This window comes from Cariama cristata, unplaced genomic scaffold (assembly GCF_000690535.1).
Source record: "Cariama cristata isolate BGI_N322 unplaced genomic scaffold, ASM69053v1 scaffold11790, whole genome shotgun sequence".
Classification (NCBI taxonomy): domain Eukaryota; kingdom Metazoa; phylum Chordata; class Aves; order Cariamiformes; family Cariamidae; genus Cariama; species Cariama cristata.
Window position 1 is genome coordinate 4,286 of NW_009596432.1, and position 18,476 is coordinate 22,761.

At 40.8% G+C, this 18,476-nt stretch overlaps 1 protein-coding gene and 1 pseudogene across 1 annotated transcript in view; one reads left to right on the top strand and one right to left on the bottom strand.

The window, feature by feature from the left end:
• The window catches only part of LOC104166201, a 6,530-nt pseudogene extending 1,030 nt beyond the window's left edge, over positions 1 to 5,500 (bottom strand).
• Positions 5,501 to 11,294: 5,794 nt separating this feature from the next.
• ANKRD22 (ankyrin repeat domain 22) overlaps positions 11,295 to 18,476 on the top strand; it is a 10,870-nt gene continuing 3,688 nt past the window's right edge. The window contains exons 1-2 of the mRNA XM_009706048.1: positions 11,295 to 11,607; positions 17,713 to 17,904. Coding sequence (XP_009704350.1) covers positions 11,587 to 11,607; positions 17,713 to 17,904 — 213 coding nt within the window. The 5' untranslated portion in view covers positions 11,295 to 11,586. The remainder of the gene's footprint in view (positions 11,608 to 17,712; positions 17,905 to 18,476) is intronic.

An 18,476-nucleotide genomic window follows, 5' to 3' on the forward strand; every position in this document is an offset into this window, starting at 1 on the left:
TCTTTCCCTTCTGCACTCACTACAGTAAAACAGTAAGGATGAAGGTCACCCTCTTAGTGTCCATTTCCCTAACCCCACTCCCTGTTGACTATGAAAGGGAATGATCCATCCTACTCCTGAGTCTTTCTGTAATGCATGGCTATGAGTTGTCCTGCAGTTTGACACCTACTTATGCCATTCAGAGGTGGGGATATGGAAAGAGCAGTGTCTGTGGTTATCAGGCAAGGACTGCAGAGTTGTTTGTGTGTGTCCTGTTTTTGGGTTACGTAGGATCCTCTTCATGGTTTTATGGGGCATGGAGTGAAAGACTTTTACCTGTATTGTTCCAGACTTTACTTGACACTTTCTGTAGGTCACAGTGTTCCCGCTGATGGAGTAAAAGCCTGTGAGCATACTTGCCTTACCTATCATCACAGAGGAAATCAAAGAAACATGGAAGAGTACAATGGGGATCTTCTGAGACCTAAGCCAAATGACCTAATGCAGGACGGTTATTTGTCTATGGGGTGGTAAGGGACCATGCACAAGATGCTTTTAAATAAATCCCTATTATCTAAGGGTGGTTCTGTTATTTTTCTTGTTGACTGCTTTTTTGAGCAGTTTCCTAACCATCCAAAGTATTGGGAATAGAACATTGCCCATTCCAGTATTTAAACTTCAGTATTTAAAGACCATATGTGTGGATGGAAGGTGTCTGAGAAATCTTTGGAGTCTTTCTCGACCTGTAAAATAATGTGCCAGCCATAAAATAACTTGCTCTGACTCAGAAAAACTCACTACAAGTCAATTGATCTGATCAAATCTCAAAATATTGTCAGGAAAGTTATCAGTATTGCAGGAGGAGTACAGCATTTCTGAGTGTTGGCTAGGTGGTAACCAAAGCTCCTAGCGACCAAGTTTTGTCTGTTTCCGTTTTTCCGTACAGGACACATTAGCTCACCACAGCAGCAGTCTCCACTGTGCTGTACTGAATCATCCCTTCTGTTTTATTTTTGCAGTAAGTAGCTTCCCAAAATGAAGGTATGCATTTCCGCTTCCCCTCCTCGCCCCCCCCCCCTCCCAAGTCTACTGTTTAACAGAAAGGTAGACCTTGAGAATTTTGGGGGGAGTGAAGAGCTCCATACTCATCCAGTCCTAGCACTTGAGGGTGGCTCTTGGCCTTTTGGGAATGGCAGGTAAATTGACATGTCCTTGGACACATCCCTGCATTGGTAGGGGAGGCAGAACAAACTTCTGTTAGCTGTCTGCAAGGATCTGTCTATGCCTTGCCTGTGAATGGACTTTTACACTTACCACTATTAGATTCGAGTGAAACATTACCTCAGACCACTCTCTGCCTCTTTGTGTAGCACTCACAGGTGCCAAAATCTGAATTTTTCTGTTCTTAGTTTTACCAGGATCCAAGGATGAGTTCTCAGGGAAACGATATTGCCTTACCTGGTTATATTTCTTCATGTTTCCCTTAGAGCCATAGTCATAAGCTTTTAATTGGTCTGCACATGTTAGCTATTAGTACTGTAACAAGGACAGATAAAATTAAAGTATTGAGAGATGGAGCAGAGTGCAGGAGATGTTTTCTTGCCTGTGACTGAAGCCAAGGCTCAAGCAGTGCACAGGCTTCCAGGGATACTGAGGGTGGATCATGGGGTGAGGGGCTTCATCGCCTTTCTCTTTGCTAACATTCTCCCCAGATCCTCAGCCACTGTCCTTGGTATGTTTTGTTATTAAAATTTTGCTTGACTACCTTAGTTAGCTAAAGTTGGGGTCCCTGTTTGTGACATGGAGGTGTGTCAGGGCTGTTACTAATCTAATGTAGCATATGATGCCTCCTCACACGCCTTGACTTTTGCGTGTCAGTTTCATCTGCTCTGCTCACAGTAGTGGTGACATTTCCAGAGGCTCTGTACTTCTTTCAAGAGCTTGGCTATTGGGAGCAGGCTGTGATTAGCTTAACACTAAACTGTTGTCTTCTTGAATGTGCTTTGTTTTAAAGGAAAAAAGAATAATAAAAGATGAATCTGTCTTACTGAAAATATGTGTGCATTTTTTTTATTCAAACCTTTAAGTAACTGAAGATATGCTAGAAATCTCCTAGCTTGTCTCTGGTTTTTGGCCCTGGGTGCTAGTGGTCTGCATCCTGGGAATATTAGTCAGAGGTGTATGCAGGAGCATGCGTATATTTAAATGTTGGCAGAAGTGGGCACAATTCTGTGCAAACGCTCTCTTGCACTGGTCTGATTTGGAGCATAGGCAGAACAAGCTTAGGCCTGAGAGTAGCGTAAGATGCCAGCAGAAGGGGCAGTTCAGGCTGCAGTTAACCCTCTGGGAGAAAAGCTTTAACCTGCATCACTTCTTTGTCTGGCTGATCCCCTGGCTGCTCAAGTTTCCACTGTCCTCCGACTGCCTGCCGAGTGCCTAGATCGTGCTTGTGTTCACTTCTGCAGCTTTCAAGGCAAATGTCTTCGTAAATAAAGATGAAGGCTGGAAGCCATGAGAGCCCAACCTGCAGAGAAGCCTGATGTACCCTGGGGAAATCGTAGTGCCTGATACCAAAGGGGCAATTCAGGTAATGGTCTGGTGAGCCATGGGAACAATGCTCCTTCTGTGGCAGGTGCTCAGGGCAGCAAGTGAGAAGATGTGATGGGCAGTTTCCCAGATCCATCTCCTCTGGACTTCCCTTGTAGGCTGTTGGTTGCATAAAAAGCAGTAGTAAGAGTCTGTTTATAGGTCAATATGCTGTTATACCTGATGCCAATGAATAATGTTCTGTACTGATGTTCCAGCAGGGGAATGTCCTACATATGTATTTATTTGACTCTGGAGAGAAAGCAGAAGTGTTATAAATGCAGTGATCGCTTGCTGTGACCGAATAAAGTTGTGAAGGACCTGATCAACATACTGCTGCTGTTTTAAAACTCTGTTTTAATATGATATTCTTCAAATATCAGACAGAAAGCTGATGAGAGACTCACAAATATGTGAGTTTACAGTAGGAATGAGTATGTAGAATTTATTCCTTTGGGAGAGTCTTTCCCACATTAGTGCTTAGTTATATGGAAAACATCATTTGGGCCGTATGTATGGCATTTGTTTTTCTACAGTTTGTACGATGCTTTTAAATAGTGCTGTGGTTAATCGATAGAGAATTGTTAACAGACTGACTGCTCGAGTATAATGAGGCTACATGTGTGGGAGCTTTTTATGGGAACACTTGCTAAATATTCTGAGTATGAGAGGTCAAAGGCCACTGGAGAACAGACATGTGGAAGGTCTGCAAGGAAAAAAGGTAGCAGCCAGAGTAAAGGAATGAGATCTTGCCATTTAGAGAAGTGTGAAGAAACAGCTTTGAGTTTTGGCTGGAAATGTTTTGATATGTAGTGACCAAAAAGAAACAATCTCTTATGTTTCAGTGATCTGGATATCTTCCTATTTAGGAAGGAAAATGTGATTTGTGCAAAAGAAAAAAGATCTTTCTCCATCTATGTGTCCATTTAAAAAAGCTTGGTACCTGTCCAACTTTTCTTTGGCTTAGCCCCAGAAGAGGGGACACTGAGGGACATCATTGCAAGATGGGACCATTCTGAATTCACCTTTTCTTCCTTGTGTGATTTGAATGTGTCGTGGCATATCTTATCATTAGCCAAGGTTCTAGTTGACATTACTTGAAAACTGCAACACATATCTCTGTCCCTGCAAATGTATGTAGAGGTAAGGCAGAAAAATTGTTTTCCTTGAAAGTTAGTCTAGCTTTGCCTGTATTAAGGTGTTCTTGGACATGCTTACCACATTCAGATTTTGTATCCTGCCCCCAGCTATGAGCAGAAGATACTGCAACAAACTTTTCCCAGAGAGCTGCAGATCCATGTTAGAGGCCCTTTCAGCAGTTCATTCTGGTGAAGAACTCCTTTGCAGCCAGGTAGTAACTGAGGGGAGGAACGGTGCAAAATTACTTTTTTATCCCCTGCCTCCCTCCCCTTGCAGGGTTATTTCATGCAGAAAACTGTCACTTCCTCTTCTCTAATAGCCTTGCCTCTTAACTAAGATTACTGAAACTGCATGCCATCCCAGTATTCTTTAAAGTGTGTTCTTCCCAAGAGCACACCACATGTTCTTCCTGCTTCTTATTATTAGACGTGAGTTCTGGAGGTCACTGTTGATTTGGTTTTAGTGCACAGATATCAGTGAGCAAGGGCAGTTGGCTGCAGTCACGACTGCAGAGTATAGGAAGTCCCTTTTTGCCCTAATATTTCTTCCAGGCAGGTCTACAAACTGTACTGTGAGTATTGCTACTAAGTAAAGAGGGAGCAGACAAATGAGAAGGGTAGAGAGCTGGATGCTCTATAGTCACAAAGCATAGAATCATAGAATCATAGAATCATTATGGTTGGAAGAGACCTCAAAGATCATCAAGTCCAACCGTATACCTAATACCACCATGCCTGCTAAACCGTGTCTTGAAGCGCCATGTCTAAACGTTTTTTGAACACCTCCAGGGATGGTGACTCCACCACCTCCCTGGGAGCCCATTCCAATGCTTAACAACTCTAACAGTGAAGAAGTTCTTTCTAATGTCGAGCCTGAACCTCCCCTGGCGCAACTTGGTTTCAAGGTACAGCTTGGACAGAAAGAAGATGTGCTCCTGCAGTTTGACATAAAGTATAGCATGCAGGATTTCCACCATTCCCAGCAAATTCTATTAAATTGGCAAATTCTGGTGTGAAATAGGTATTTCCCTTTAATTTTCCTTTATTATTTTACAAGTAAATATTTCAGAAGCATAAATGAACTGCATGTCTAATAAAATTAAGATGTGAAGTATTTTATTTGTAGTTTTCTACTAGTGCTTAAGGCTAGGTTTAGTAGACTATGTTAGATTCCTTTTGTTCTGGTATTTGTGACCTTCCTTCAGAAATACTTGATTTAAACAAATAATGGTGAAAGTATGCCTGTTATTATAAAAAGTTGCAAAAGAGATACCACATCAAGCTTTCTAGCTTAGCTTTGTGGAAAGTCTGGAGTTTACCAGCACTGTCAGCAGTCTGATAACACTGAATTCCTTCTTAACTCATCAACCCCTTAAAATCAATTCAGGTTGAGTGAGTCCAGTAGAGACAAAACAGACAATTATGTCTTTTACAAAGGGGAATGACATACCCTGACCAGTGATTGGGGAAGCTGTGTAAATGTTACCAGAGGACTGGTAGCACGTGTGATTGTGGCTATTGGTCCCAAAGCAAAGAACACTTTAACGCTTTGAGCCAACTCAGGATAAGTGGAAAATGCTCCAAAGCCTGCAAACATAGGAGGGTGTGCTGTGGAATTCCACAGGAAGACCCAAGTGAGGAGTCTTCTGAAGGCCAGAATACATACGTGTGTGAGGAGGGACTTTCTACAGCTCACCCTGTTTAACAAGGGCCAGGAGTGAGTCAAGGGCTCCAGGAGGATGTGGAACCAACCTGGGGGAATGTGCTTGTATGATATTGGTGCTAGTTTGTGCCATGATTTCCTTCCTTTCTCTCACACATATAGCCCTCCCTATTGTAAATCTGTATCTTGGCCACGTGGAGGAAAGACTGCATTTTCATAGGTTTTAGGGATTGACTGATGGTCACAGGGAAGCTCTTCCAAATAGCAATTGTAGAGTGCAGTCTAACTAGCTAGTGCCCTGCTTTTTGGCTGTAGCCACCTTGGTAATCAGCATAGAGGAAACAGACAGATCAGAAATACAGAGTGCATTATCTGATGTATCATGGGGAAGATTTTTAAGATTTGGACAGCCTGGAAAAGAGAGCCAAAAGGTTTGTTTTCTCTGAACTTTTTCATGAAGGAGTGAGTTCTCAATTCTTTTCATTTTTTATTAAATCTGTCATACCCCTTGAGTCACTAGAACATTTAGATTAAACCAAAACTGGGATATACCCTGAATTTTAATATTGGCATCCAAACTCACTCTAGTCCATCCACTCTGTACAAGAATACTTCCATTCTTCTGTGGATAGAACAGAAATCCTCCCACCTGTGCACTCTGGAAGCACAGTTTTATAGTAGATACTCCACCGCTTTCTGCTGGTTTGTTCAGTTCAAATAGAAGTAAAACATGTTCCTCTATTTCTGCATGTGGAACATCATTTGGAAATAAAACTGAAAAGCTGAGCTGAAGTCACAGTTTGGTTTTGTACTAAAGGTGAGGCAATGAGGTAGCTAAATTGTTGCCCTTTATAGGGTATACTTTTTTCTATATGCTATATTGTCACCTGGCTTAGCTGGCATGTTTTAAGGCACTTTCAGGTGAATACTTTGTAAATCAGATAGAGTGTGCCAATTAACTTCAAGGCTTGGCACACACTGCCTCATTAATTTCAGTGGCAAAGTCTTGACTGTAGGAGCGTTGAACAGCAATCTAGTCTTTTTATGTAATGAAACAATGCCAAAGAGCGGCATTTACCATGCCAAACTGAAATTAAGTGAAATATTGAGTTAAAAAAAAGGCAGAGGATAACACCTAAAAGATACATTCAAAAGGCCATTTCTTGAGACTTGATATTTAATGAAAACAAGCTTTAAACCTTATAGCAATTCACTAGTGTAGTCTTGAAAGAGTCATAATGATTTTTTCACATACATTATAAATGGGATAGAAAGGCACCAGGGCAATTAATGTGGCTAGCAGATGTCAGAATCTCCTGGTTAACTGACTAGGAAAACCTTAAATGCATTTGGAACTATGACAGCGTAATATCAAATTTATACACGTGCTTTCAATACCAAGATTTTCCTGTATCCACAGTGATGTTCTTAGAAGAAAAACCCGATAAGTAGAACAAAATGAAACCACAAGTTACTCCTTTTTCTCATTTGCGCAGGTCAAAGACTTCTTTCTCTCCTCAACTTTAGCAAACATGCACTTTGATACATAGCATCAGGCTTACAGATCAGAAAGGGTACAGGCTGTCTACTCTGACAAGCAGTCACACAAAACCAAGACTGCACATCTTTATGGAGACAGGCAACAGAGAAAGAGACCGTGAACACGTATGTACAAGCAACTTACCTCTGCTTTGCCTGCCTTCGTTCAATCTTCTATTGCAGTTCCTAGTCTGTCTCTACTAGCAGACTGATTCACTGGCAGAAACCTTTGCCAATAAAAAGAGCAACAGTAGAGTGATATGTGATGTCTGCATGTATAGGAGAGCATGTTTAAGTGCTGATTTGGCATTATTTAAGGAGTGAAGTTATTTTATGATAAACAGCACAGCTGCGTGACATTCTGAAAGACCAAATTGCACCATGAAGCATAAGAGGTAAAGAGGTGTCTAAACTGTGGTTAGGATATTTAGCAGGGAGCTGGGGGATTCTTGTCCCCTGAGGCTGTGACACATCTTGATCTTGCTGCCTGTCTTGGAGAGTGCTGTGACTACATTATTTTGGGATGAAGAGGAGGAAGAATCCAGCTTTTCTCAACATTTTCTACCTATGAACGTTGTGATTTGTACAGAAGCTGGCATAGTCACTGATTCCACACTTGTTACTTGTTTTCTGAACTGCTGTTTGCAGCTTGCTTGGGGACAATTCTTCTTTGTTAGGTAATCCTAGAATAAAAATACAAGTGATTTGAAAGGTGCGTATTTAGCATCACACACACATTCCTAAATCTGTTGTTCAGTGAACATCACAATGTGCAAAGACCAGTTTGCTCTGAATTAGCCTGTGTCTGTAGGGATTCTCAGGTATTGAGTTAAATTTGAAAACAATGTGTAAACTTTAACTCAGAGAAGATGCTAACAAGATTTCTTGCTTCTTCCAAGCCATTTCCATGAACTCTGTGAAAACACAGTATGTTTGGAGACCTCTGCCTAACTGCTGAATTAATTGTAGTCAGCCTACAGCTCAGCAAGTCTGATCATAGAACGGTTTGGTTGGAAGGGACCTTAAAGATCACCTAGTTCCAACCCCCCTGCTATGGGCAAGGACACCTTCCACTAGACCAGGTTGCTCAAAGCCCCACCCAACCTGGTCTTGAACACTTCCAGGGGTACCTGATACCCCTGCTCGGTGAGAGACACAGAAGACTTTTCTCTGCTGTATTCCCAGCTAATGCCATATTACATTTTTTTTTGTTTTATAGAATTGTCAGCCTGGAATGATCTGCAACATTTTCCCTAGTTTCACCTCATGCCAGCATATGGGATGTATGATATTGTTTCTCATATTGTTAGTAGGAATTGAGTGAAGAGCAAAAGATAGGTAAACCCATCTGAATAGGGAACGAGACAATGAAAGTAATGCATATAAAAAGAGCATAGGAAACATGAAACCTAAAAGGTATACAGAAACTTCCCAAGACATGCTGTCCTTATTTAGAGAAGCATGCCAGCTGAGATAGTAAGTAATCTGTTTTGAAAATGCTGGAGCAAAGCTTTGATGCCCAGGTGGTCTGACCTACAGCTGTACATAGCATGAGATGCCCAAGTATGTCTTAACTCCCAGAGTCTGCCAACTCTCTCTTAGGTAACCCTGAGGTATCCTGTGCCTCTAAACACATCCCTGATGATCTGCAAGCTTGGAGGGGGCAGACAAAGGGGAATAAGTGTGTTCCTTTCTCCTTTGCAAACCCTGTAAAATACAGAAATAGTGTTAATTTAAGGAAACAGTCTGTATATGCTCTTCCTTTTGTCTTGGAACCCTATTCCTCTACCCAAGTACTTTTGTGGTTCTCATCAGTTTTCTCCCTGCATTTGCCAGATGATTTCCTCTTATTTGAGAGGGCATGTATGGGAAAGAATCTAGCTGTTTATCAAATGTTTCAGTTTGCTGAGGCATCATCCAGTCACTATGCTACTTGGTCAGTTTTAAATTAAGAGTTACCATAGAGGATAACACTGATCATGAAACCTGTATCAGCAGGTTTGTGCAGATGTACAGCCTCACTGACTTTTACAGGACTGTTGCGTTCCACATTGTGCAGTGCAGTCTGTGAACTGATTATGGGGAACAGGATCTTGGGCAGACCTGGATCAACCTGTATTAACCATGAGCTGCTGGAGCTTAGCCATAGGATGGGCTGTAACAGAATTAACCCAGTAGTGACCATATGAGCATCAGGAGGCAAGGGAAGGGCTGGGAAGTCCTGCGTTTTTCATGTGACACCAGTGGTTCACTGAGTTCGGCTTGAAGAGTTATGAAATACAGGCTCCGGTCCATGCCATGGAAGGGCTTCTTTGTGCTCAGTGGGCCTGTTGAGTTAATCCTGTCCTGAAGCAGAGGTGCAAGGGACCCTTACAGTGTTTCAAGGATGTTATCCAAGTATCTAAGTCTTCTGAGGGGAAGTGTAAGGAGTGAGTGTTATTCTTGTTCAGTCACCAGCCATTCCAGGAGTGCATTTCTTGGGAATACACATTTCTGAGGACTGTTCTGCCCACATAACTCCACCAGGCCACAGATTTCTTTCCTGAGAGTAGTGTAACTCATGCCATTTGGAGCAATATAGTCTATAGTGCTTGGAAATTAAACAGACAAATGATCTTCCATGTCTTTTACTGAATGTGCTGTTCAGAGGTTTAATTGATATTTAGTATAAAAAATCAGTAGGCCTCATTCTTTCTCTAGTGAAGGCCCTTCTGACAAAATCTTAGTTCACTTCTGGCTCACATGAAACTTTTGAAGTGTTACTAAGTTCTTCCAGGAAGTAAGAGTCACATTTCCTACATACGCTGAGTAGGTGATAATTTGCCTATGCATTGAGTCTTGACATCTTTTGGAGAAAAAAGACTTATTCAACACAAAAAGACTAAAATTTTCAGGATTCAAATCCTCATTTATAAGCGTAGTAAAGAACACTAAAGCAATATGTGGAGCAGAAATGAACCTGTGACTACATAAATTTGCATCAGTCTCATACTTCATCATGGTTGGGCTGCTTATCTGTTCTCAGGCTGAAGCTCTGGCCAAAGTAGTCACTTAAGTGATTTTCAGTGGGGCCTGAGATGTGATGCTGGATTAAACAGTAATTTGCACTGTCTTGAGAAAGGTGTTGCCTGAAGCTATCGCTATGCTTTGTGGAGGAGGGTTTGTTTTGTTTTGTTTTGTTTTTAAATACTTTTCCCTGTTACCATGCATTTATATATTGGTGTTAGGAGAGGATTAAGTAAACTACTAAATTGTTATATGTAACAGCTGAGTGATTTGAGGTTTCTTTCAACAAGTTATAATTTATAAATTCCAACAACCTGGCCAGTTGATGTAGGAGAGTGTCCATTTCTTAGTATCTGGATGTGAAGAAATACTAGCAAGGAATACCTTTTTACCTTTAAGGTGTTACTCACTCCTCCATGTCTTTAGGCCAACAGCATATTCACTGCATGCTGAAAGATCAACCTATTGGGAGGATCCTAGTGAGATTTGTCATAGGTAGCTGTAGTGTACATTTCTGTTACAAGCCAACCTAGTTTTCTTCAGGTAAACAGCCATTGAAAGATTTAGAACTGGTGCCAGTAAACTAACAGTACAGTCAGTGGTGCTATACTAGCAGAGAAGGATAGAGACAGTATAAGCAATTTTATATGGTCCTCCACCTCACTGGAGGATAAATATGACAATTATATGGAAATAAAAGTTCTCCAATGTGAGGTAGAGGGCTTGGATTTAAGATGGACAGTTACATGCATATGTTTTAAAACTTGTTTTAAAATATGCTTGAAATACAGGAAATGTGAGTTTAAACTATAAAAGGAAAAGATATTTTGGGATGTCTCCAGATACTTGAAATACGCATGCCCTACTTGGAAAGACTGCCTGAGTGTAGTACAGAGATACTATCACATCTTATCTTCAGAGCCTTGAACACACAAAGGACATGGAGACATCAACAACAATTTTCTTCCCAAGGAAGCTCTAATGCAATCAACATATAAGATTAGCAGGTTAAACATGTATCATATTCATTGTTTGGGCTGGGCTAGGAAGAGAAGATTGAGCAAACGGTGATGGAAGTGGCTGGCCTATTTAATAAGAGACTGAAGCTAATTATACTGGGAACTCTCATTAAAAGTGTGGGATCTAGTTACTTCTGTTTTCCTGGTAGGCGTCTTGAGGTGTTCTTGCAGAAGGTTTGGAATATGTTTTAGTCAGAATTAGCCTGAGTGGCAAACTAGCTACCACTCACAGTTACTTGTTTTAAGTTTTAGGCTTCATACTTTTTTTTCTTTTTCCCCCCTTCCTTTCTTCACTTGTGAAACTTTCTTCCTCTCTTTCTCCCTCCTCCCCTCCTCAGCCTGTTCTGCAGCTTTCCTTTTTAGGCAACTGGAGGCTGTTATTGCAAAAATGACAAAGGAAAATGCTTCTGTGTTGTAACTTGTTCTGTCAGTCTCCCGTAAGCTGCTGTTCTCATGTTTACCTTCCTGGGTTGGGTTTCTGAAGACAATTATTTCATACTACCAAGTAGAAAGCACTTAAAGGAAATGTAGATTAAGAAAGAGTGATACTTCTAAGTTAACTATTAACCAATTCAAACAGACTCAAGAGCATTTCAAGTGAGGTTAACGTGTTGGACTGGTGAAGAAGAACAAACTCAAGCAGCGAAGAATAGTCATGGGGATACTCTATTCAGAGGTACGTGACCATTTTCTGCACAGTAACTGAAGCTGTTGAAGATAGGGATATTCACTGGGTTTAGTTTGTTCCCTTCACAATCTCCCATACACAGGCTTATACAGATATGGAAGTTCTTTTCCTTTGGAAATGGTGTACTTCAGCTGTTACAAATTGACAGTAGTACTGTTTATAGGAGTAAAGAAAATGCAGTAACCAGTGTAATTATTGTGACTTCACAGAGAAAGTATGTGTTCAACATTTTTTGTTGTTCTGTGTTGAGATCAGAATGATTCTGAGCACTGTGTAAACAACAAACTTTGCAAACCACTCCTTGGCTTGTATTGAATATAGATAATAAAGATAATGCCTAAGGAAACATTCTCCCACATCCCACAATTGTAGGAATTCGATTTTTTTTTTTAGCTCTTATCTTTATGAATTTGTCCCCAGACACGGTCCATTTAGAATACCTCTGGATTTTAGCATAAATGCTACCTAAATATTATTTTATAAACTTTCCATTTGTACACATGGGAACAAATGAGGATTTCAGTCCTTTTTGACTGTGAATACAGTGGATTGCGCTGCTGTTTCTTTTTCTGGAGATAGCCTTACATAGCTGTTCCTTTAAAAGGTTAGATTTCTATGGTTACATTTCTATGCTGAAAGCCACCCTTTTATTTTTAAAAGGCTGTTCAATGAAATCCAAGTATCTTCTCCTCTTTCAGTATTATAGGGAACTTGAATCTGTGCATTCATAAGGTCATGGGCAGGGTAGACTGCACCTTATTCTGAGAGGATTTGTTGCCTCTCTCCAGATCTACTACTCTGAGATAGTATTGTACAAGAAACCAACGTCATCTAGCTTAATTAAAGTGATGTTTACAGAATGTTCAAATGCTGTCCATATCTTCCACACTTATTAGTTAATATTTTCATATACATTAGTTCTCTTCCTTTAAAAATTTTGAGTAAGATACAGTTTTCTGGGCGAAGTATGATTCATTTATACAGAATAGAAATCTAGAGAAGTGCAAATAAGAAAGTGTAAGTTGCCTTTTCTGAGGAGCATGGACACTAGTGCATTCCTCATAATCATAAACATGATTTAAACTTTCCTGTTTAGTTCGTAGCATACCTTTGGATGAATTTTAGTGCACAGGAAGAAACTATGGATTGGTTCAGGATATCTGGATGCTCTGAAGTGACTCCTTTTTGTCTAAATGACTGCAAAGCCTTGATGTAATTTAGGCAATCCCCTGCAGTTCTCAAAGGAGGAAACAATTATAATCTGAAATTGCTCTCCCAGTTGCAGGACTGGCTTTACCTTAACCTCCTCTCTATTGGCTGAATGCTTTGTCCTTAGTGCTGTGCCTTTAACCTTTACTTCATGAACTTGCTGAATAGCTCCTGGTTGATCACTACCTCAGCAAAGCTAAGCAGAGGGAGATGCCTGAAAACTCTGAGAATAAGTAAACAAATTCAGATGTGGCAGTTCATCTGGATCTGAGTAAACTATCAGGTCCTGATTCAATCACATGGCCCACAATTGATTAAAAAAAATAATTTAAAAAATCAGTTGTGTAGAGGTATTGTCCTTCCTCCTGACATCGCAAGTTTTTTACTTTTCTTGCACCCCTTATCTGGTGATCTTGTACTGAGTGATCTCAGCCACAAAAACTCCTGCCTGTCCTATGACTACTTCTCATCTTTCCTGAAGCCTCAGATATTGAAAAATGAAATCCTCTTCTGAAGGACTTGTAGAAGAAGTATTGTAGAAAGAGAGATTCTAATCTAACTATAGAGGTTTTGCTTTAAAATTGCATGTTCAGTTTTCTTTTGAACACCTGACTTGTGTGAACATCACTCAATCATTGGCATATCTAATCTTCAAACTCTAATTTCCAGTCCCCAGTGTCTCCCCTTCGGTTTCTTCAGTCAAGCAGAGCCATGTTCTCTAGTTTATGGCTAGCCCTGATGCTGTGGCAGGGAAAAAGCGTCACTGGTGAGGGCAGAAGCAGTTTGGTGTTGTGATTCTTTGTTTTCCCTCCTTCCATCGTACATTTTGTGCAGCATTGTGCTGTCAGGTTTGTCGTGTGCCTCTTGTCTGAATGTTAGGTGGTGCTGCGCAAGTGTGAGTGAGAGCAGAGGAGAAGGGCTTTGCTGCCAGACTGTTCAAAGAAGTGCTTGCTGCACCTTTACCTAAGCTGGGATTCTCGGTCCTGCTTCCCCTCCCTTCAGACCTAGATCTCGTGTTTGTCTTGGGTGTAATGTTTGATGTGCTTGTGCCAGGTCTGCCCTGCTACATTGTGGAGGTGGTCTGGGTCTGTTTTGAGTTCTCTGGGGTGGTCAGGGCACTGGGGTTTATAAATAATGTGGTGTAAGTGAGAGTAGCTGCTTCACAATCTCTGTGTCTTGGCCTGCGAACCTCTCCAGAAGTTGTGAGCTCAGTTCCCACTCATGCTTTCTTCAGGGTTTGTTGTTGTGGGAGCACTGGCCTTTGTTTCTCACATGTGCCTGAAGGAGATTGCATAGACTTTATGTCTGTGCTGCAGTTGCCAGTGCATCTCTAATGAGGGAAGCTGAAAGGGTTCTCCTGACTGTCCTGCACTGCCGTGAGACCTGCATTCATAGTCCTGCCCTTCACAGCTGAGCCTGAGTCTGAGACGTGAACTTTGGATTCTTCTGATACTGCTTGTGTTTTACATGTGAAGCCCAGTTATTCTGAGTATGTATCTCATAGGTTTATTTCCCTCTTGTGTATGATGTATGAATAACAATAAGGTAATAACCATAACATGATTCAGAAGCTGGTTGTTAAGCTACATCATTGCTGGAGCGATTTTCTAACACTAGAAAACTGAGTGAGGGTTTCCAGACTTTCAGCCTCCGTGCTTTTCTGTAGACATAAAGGCAATGTGTTTTCTTGGGTTTTGGATGGAATCTACTGCTTGTATGTAATGTTCTCCTAACTCTATAATTGGCCTCACTGCTGATATTCCAGAGAGGTGCTGTCTAACTATGTGTATGTAAGAAACTCTATTAATTGTCTTCTGAGCAAAGTTTGGAGAATTGTTTAAAACAGCCTTAAGCACAGTAAGTCCTTATTTAGATAGAGCTGCCAGAGTGGCAACCCAGAAAAGCGGAAGGTAGAAGAGGGGTTTGTGGCAGAGGCTTCACAACCACAGAAATCCTTGCGTACTTCTCAAGCTCCAGCCTGGAGCCAGTCAGGTTTTGTGTCCATTCTGCTGCTACTGGAGCTTTACTTTGCACATGGCTAGAAATCTCTTTCTGATTTTCAGGCTAAACTTCTTGGCCAGATATATCACCTTTTTTACTTCATTCCTTGAAATTAATTGGCTCTTCTTCCTAATACTTACCCTGTAATTTGTTTTGGAACACTTACAGCTCTGTCTTTTTTCTTCCTAGCCAAGCTAAGCAAATCAGTCTTTCTTCAGGCTCTTCATATTCCTCAGTTGTGTAGGGATTTTATGCTCCTGCCATAGTCTGATCTCATTTTCAGACCCAGATGACAAGAACTGTATCTACTATCCCAGTTAAGTGCCTTCTACAACAGCCCTCTCCTCTTTCTGTGAGAAAGACTGCCTAATACGAAGTTTGCCACTGAGTGCTGTTTCTGATTTTCTTACACAGGTGATGGATTGCCACCTATTTGTAGTTTTTCTTATCTTTATTCTTTCCTAACACAGTTTTTCTGAAATTCTATTATTATTTATATCAAAATAATGAGCTTATAGTTGTTTCGATTTCTTTGTTCCCTTACTTAAATACTCTGCTACTATGTTTGCTCCTCCAGTCATTGAGTCATGTTTGTCAATTTGGGAGGTATATTACAAGTCTGATCTATGCAACTTTTCACCTTTCTTTGACTGAAAGAGGCATCTTCTAGAATGCAAACCAGCAGAGCGGACCTCAAGAAAATCCCATAAAAGCAGTTAAAAAGTTCAGTTGTGTTTTTTTTTTTTTTTTAATATGAATGGAACATATTAATGCATGAAAGAAGCAATTCTACAAAGAACCTTCACTGCAATGTTATATTAATAGTAATAATAATACTACTAATAATACTTTAAGTACGTCAGTTACCCATGTATTGGCTGTTGGAATGGATGAGAATTGCTTCGTTACATTCTTTGTACCCTGGATGTTTTCTGAGAACAACTGGTTTCAGTAGGTAAAAGAGCATGTGTGACTCTTGTGTGCTGGTCTCTGTGCATGACTTCAGTCCCAAATAACGTAATCTCTTAGGGAGTGGTAAGTGCTCCATCATTATTCATGGCTCTAGAACTGAGTTCAACAGTAGTATAAGGTTTAGAAAAAGATGTCACGGGTCAAGAAGAGTATCAGTCAGAAATGCCTTGGGCTTAATGACCTAGCAAGTAAAACTCTTTGAGGCAGTACAGAAAGAAAAGTACAAAAGCATATCATTTGGAGACACGAACTTCTGAACTAGCGAGAATCAGACTAGAAAGCAGTAAAGTTGTATGGTAAATGGTTGGGATTTGAGCAGGTGTTCAACCAAACAGCAAATCTCCTGCATCTTTAAATAAGAAAAGCAATTCTTAAAAGCAAGAATAGTAGGGAAATCAAAGGTGCAGACAGACTCCACTTGATCTTCTCTTTCCTGGACATGAAGATACAGTACTAGATAGACACCGACATGACAGAGAGCGAGGTTCTAGAGCAAACTGATCATTTAGATGGCACTGGCGTGCAGGTCACTTACAACAAGAGGGATTTAAAAGAGGGGTTTCTCCTCAAAATCATTAAAAAGGTTCTGGCTCTGAATAAGTGTATAATAGCAAATAATATATGTAGGCTTTTGTGAGAATACAGACAGATGTGCAAATTTACGATATTGCATGTATTCTTTGTAGATTTTTGTCTGATATAGTAAAAACAAAACAAGAAGTGGTGCAAGGTCTGGTAAGCATGTAAATACTTTCCTTAGAAACGAAAATAATTTCTGTTATGCAGCTGTCCAGAAGACTAAGCAGCAATGCTGCTGGAGGTAAACTTGTTAAGACAAACTCAAAGTTTGTTTATGCTTTCGCTTCAAATAAAAAAGTTTGTCTGAAGCGAAAGCACAAATAAGATGAATCTTTTTAATGTGGGTTTGAAAAAAAAAAACTAACTGCAGGAGGAGTGAGGAAACAGCTCAGAGTTCAGGGCTAGATCTTGTTCATGTAGTGCATTTAGGATATGATAAAAGGAGGATAGGAAGGGAAAACTGCAGATAATATTTTTTTAAAAAGTCTATCTTGGAAAATGGTGAATAAAACCTCAGTATTGAAGACAGAAGAAAAGGAAGAAACTTATTCTTTTATCAACTGGAGAACTTCAAATGCTACCAGTCTGCCACATTTCCCACTATAATTTTCTGCTTGTATTAGACCATTAGAAACTCATAGTATTCCTGTCATTCTCGGCCTCTCCTTAGTCTGAGTTCTTGCTGCTGGGAAGGAAATAAATTGCAAGTTAGGTCAAGGGTGTGTAGAAATACTGAGCAAAGACTGGAGTAGCAAGCATTTCTCAAAAGCCAAGTGGGATCTGAGTTGTGGGCATACGTGCATGTATTTTTTAGGTATGAAGTTTAATTTCAAGCCCTAAAAAAGGAACATTGTGGGGGTTTGGATTTTCAACTTTCACCTGAAGTGTGGTTCTGCTGTGGGAACTATGAGTCAGAAGTGGTACCTCTTGTTCAGCAGTGCTCATCCAAAGGGAAAGCCTGTTGTAAACTTAGAGAGGCATGGGCTTGTCAATGCTTGCTGCCTAATACAGTGACCAACTCCTATGAGATCGGAAGCCGGTTTTTTTTAATGACTGCAAATGAACCAGATTTATTTCTTGGATTATAGACACATCATCCAAAATGAACAGAAAGTTCATTCCGCTGTGCAAAGGCTGTGGCTTCTCAGGCTGAGAGCTGCTGTACGGCAGCTGCAGGAGTATCTCTTACCACCATCTTCTGGAAGTCACCTGGAACTACAACCTCTGCCAGACGGGCTTGGCAGTGTCTTGGGATGTGCAAGTAGTTAAGCCGGAATGGGAAGTATGGATGTCTTAGTGAACCGTGTGCTGATCAATATTTTCTCTCTTCAGCCCATTTGTCAGGCAGCTTATAATAACGATTTCAATGAAGTTCAGCTCCTTTTGGAGCACAACAGCAACTATCTGAACATCCAGGACAGCTTCGGTGGAGATACCCCCTTAATTTGTGCATGTAAACGGGGAAACAACAGGATAGTTAGCTATCTTCTAAAAAGAAATGCTGATGTCAACCTCAGAAACAAGGTAAGTGGCCACCGACTCCTCCTTTGCAGCAACTGTTCTTTCAGATTCTTGGAGTGTGCATGTAGGGACATTGGCAAGCACAGCCAAACCTGAGGTTTGTTTCCAACCGAGGAATAAGTAAAACCTCCACATTATAATTCAATAAACTTCTATGTTTCTGTTTACCTTGTCATTTTTTTTGCTAACTTGCCAATGCACACGAGATTATAAACATTGCCAACTTGAATTTCTCTCTGTGTTCACGTTCCCTGTTTGGGCACTACTGCATGCCATCCCTGGTCTCCAGTGGGTTCTGACTGCTCTGCCATGCAGCACTCTGCATTCATCTTGCCCTCCAGCTTGTATCTGTCCCTTCTGTAGCCTTTCTTTCCCTCTGTCTTTTTCTTCACCCTGGTTAATAGGAAGGTCTGCAGGAAAGCCTGTCCATCTCTCACAAATGTAACCCTGGGGAGACATGGACTCTACAAAATCCTTCCTTATTTCCTCTGCAGACCTGCTTTTGTCATGCTACGGAACAGTAACATGAGATGTAATAGCATACTGGGGGCAAGGAGGGAAGCCTTCCGTCTGCT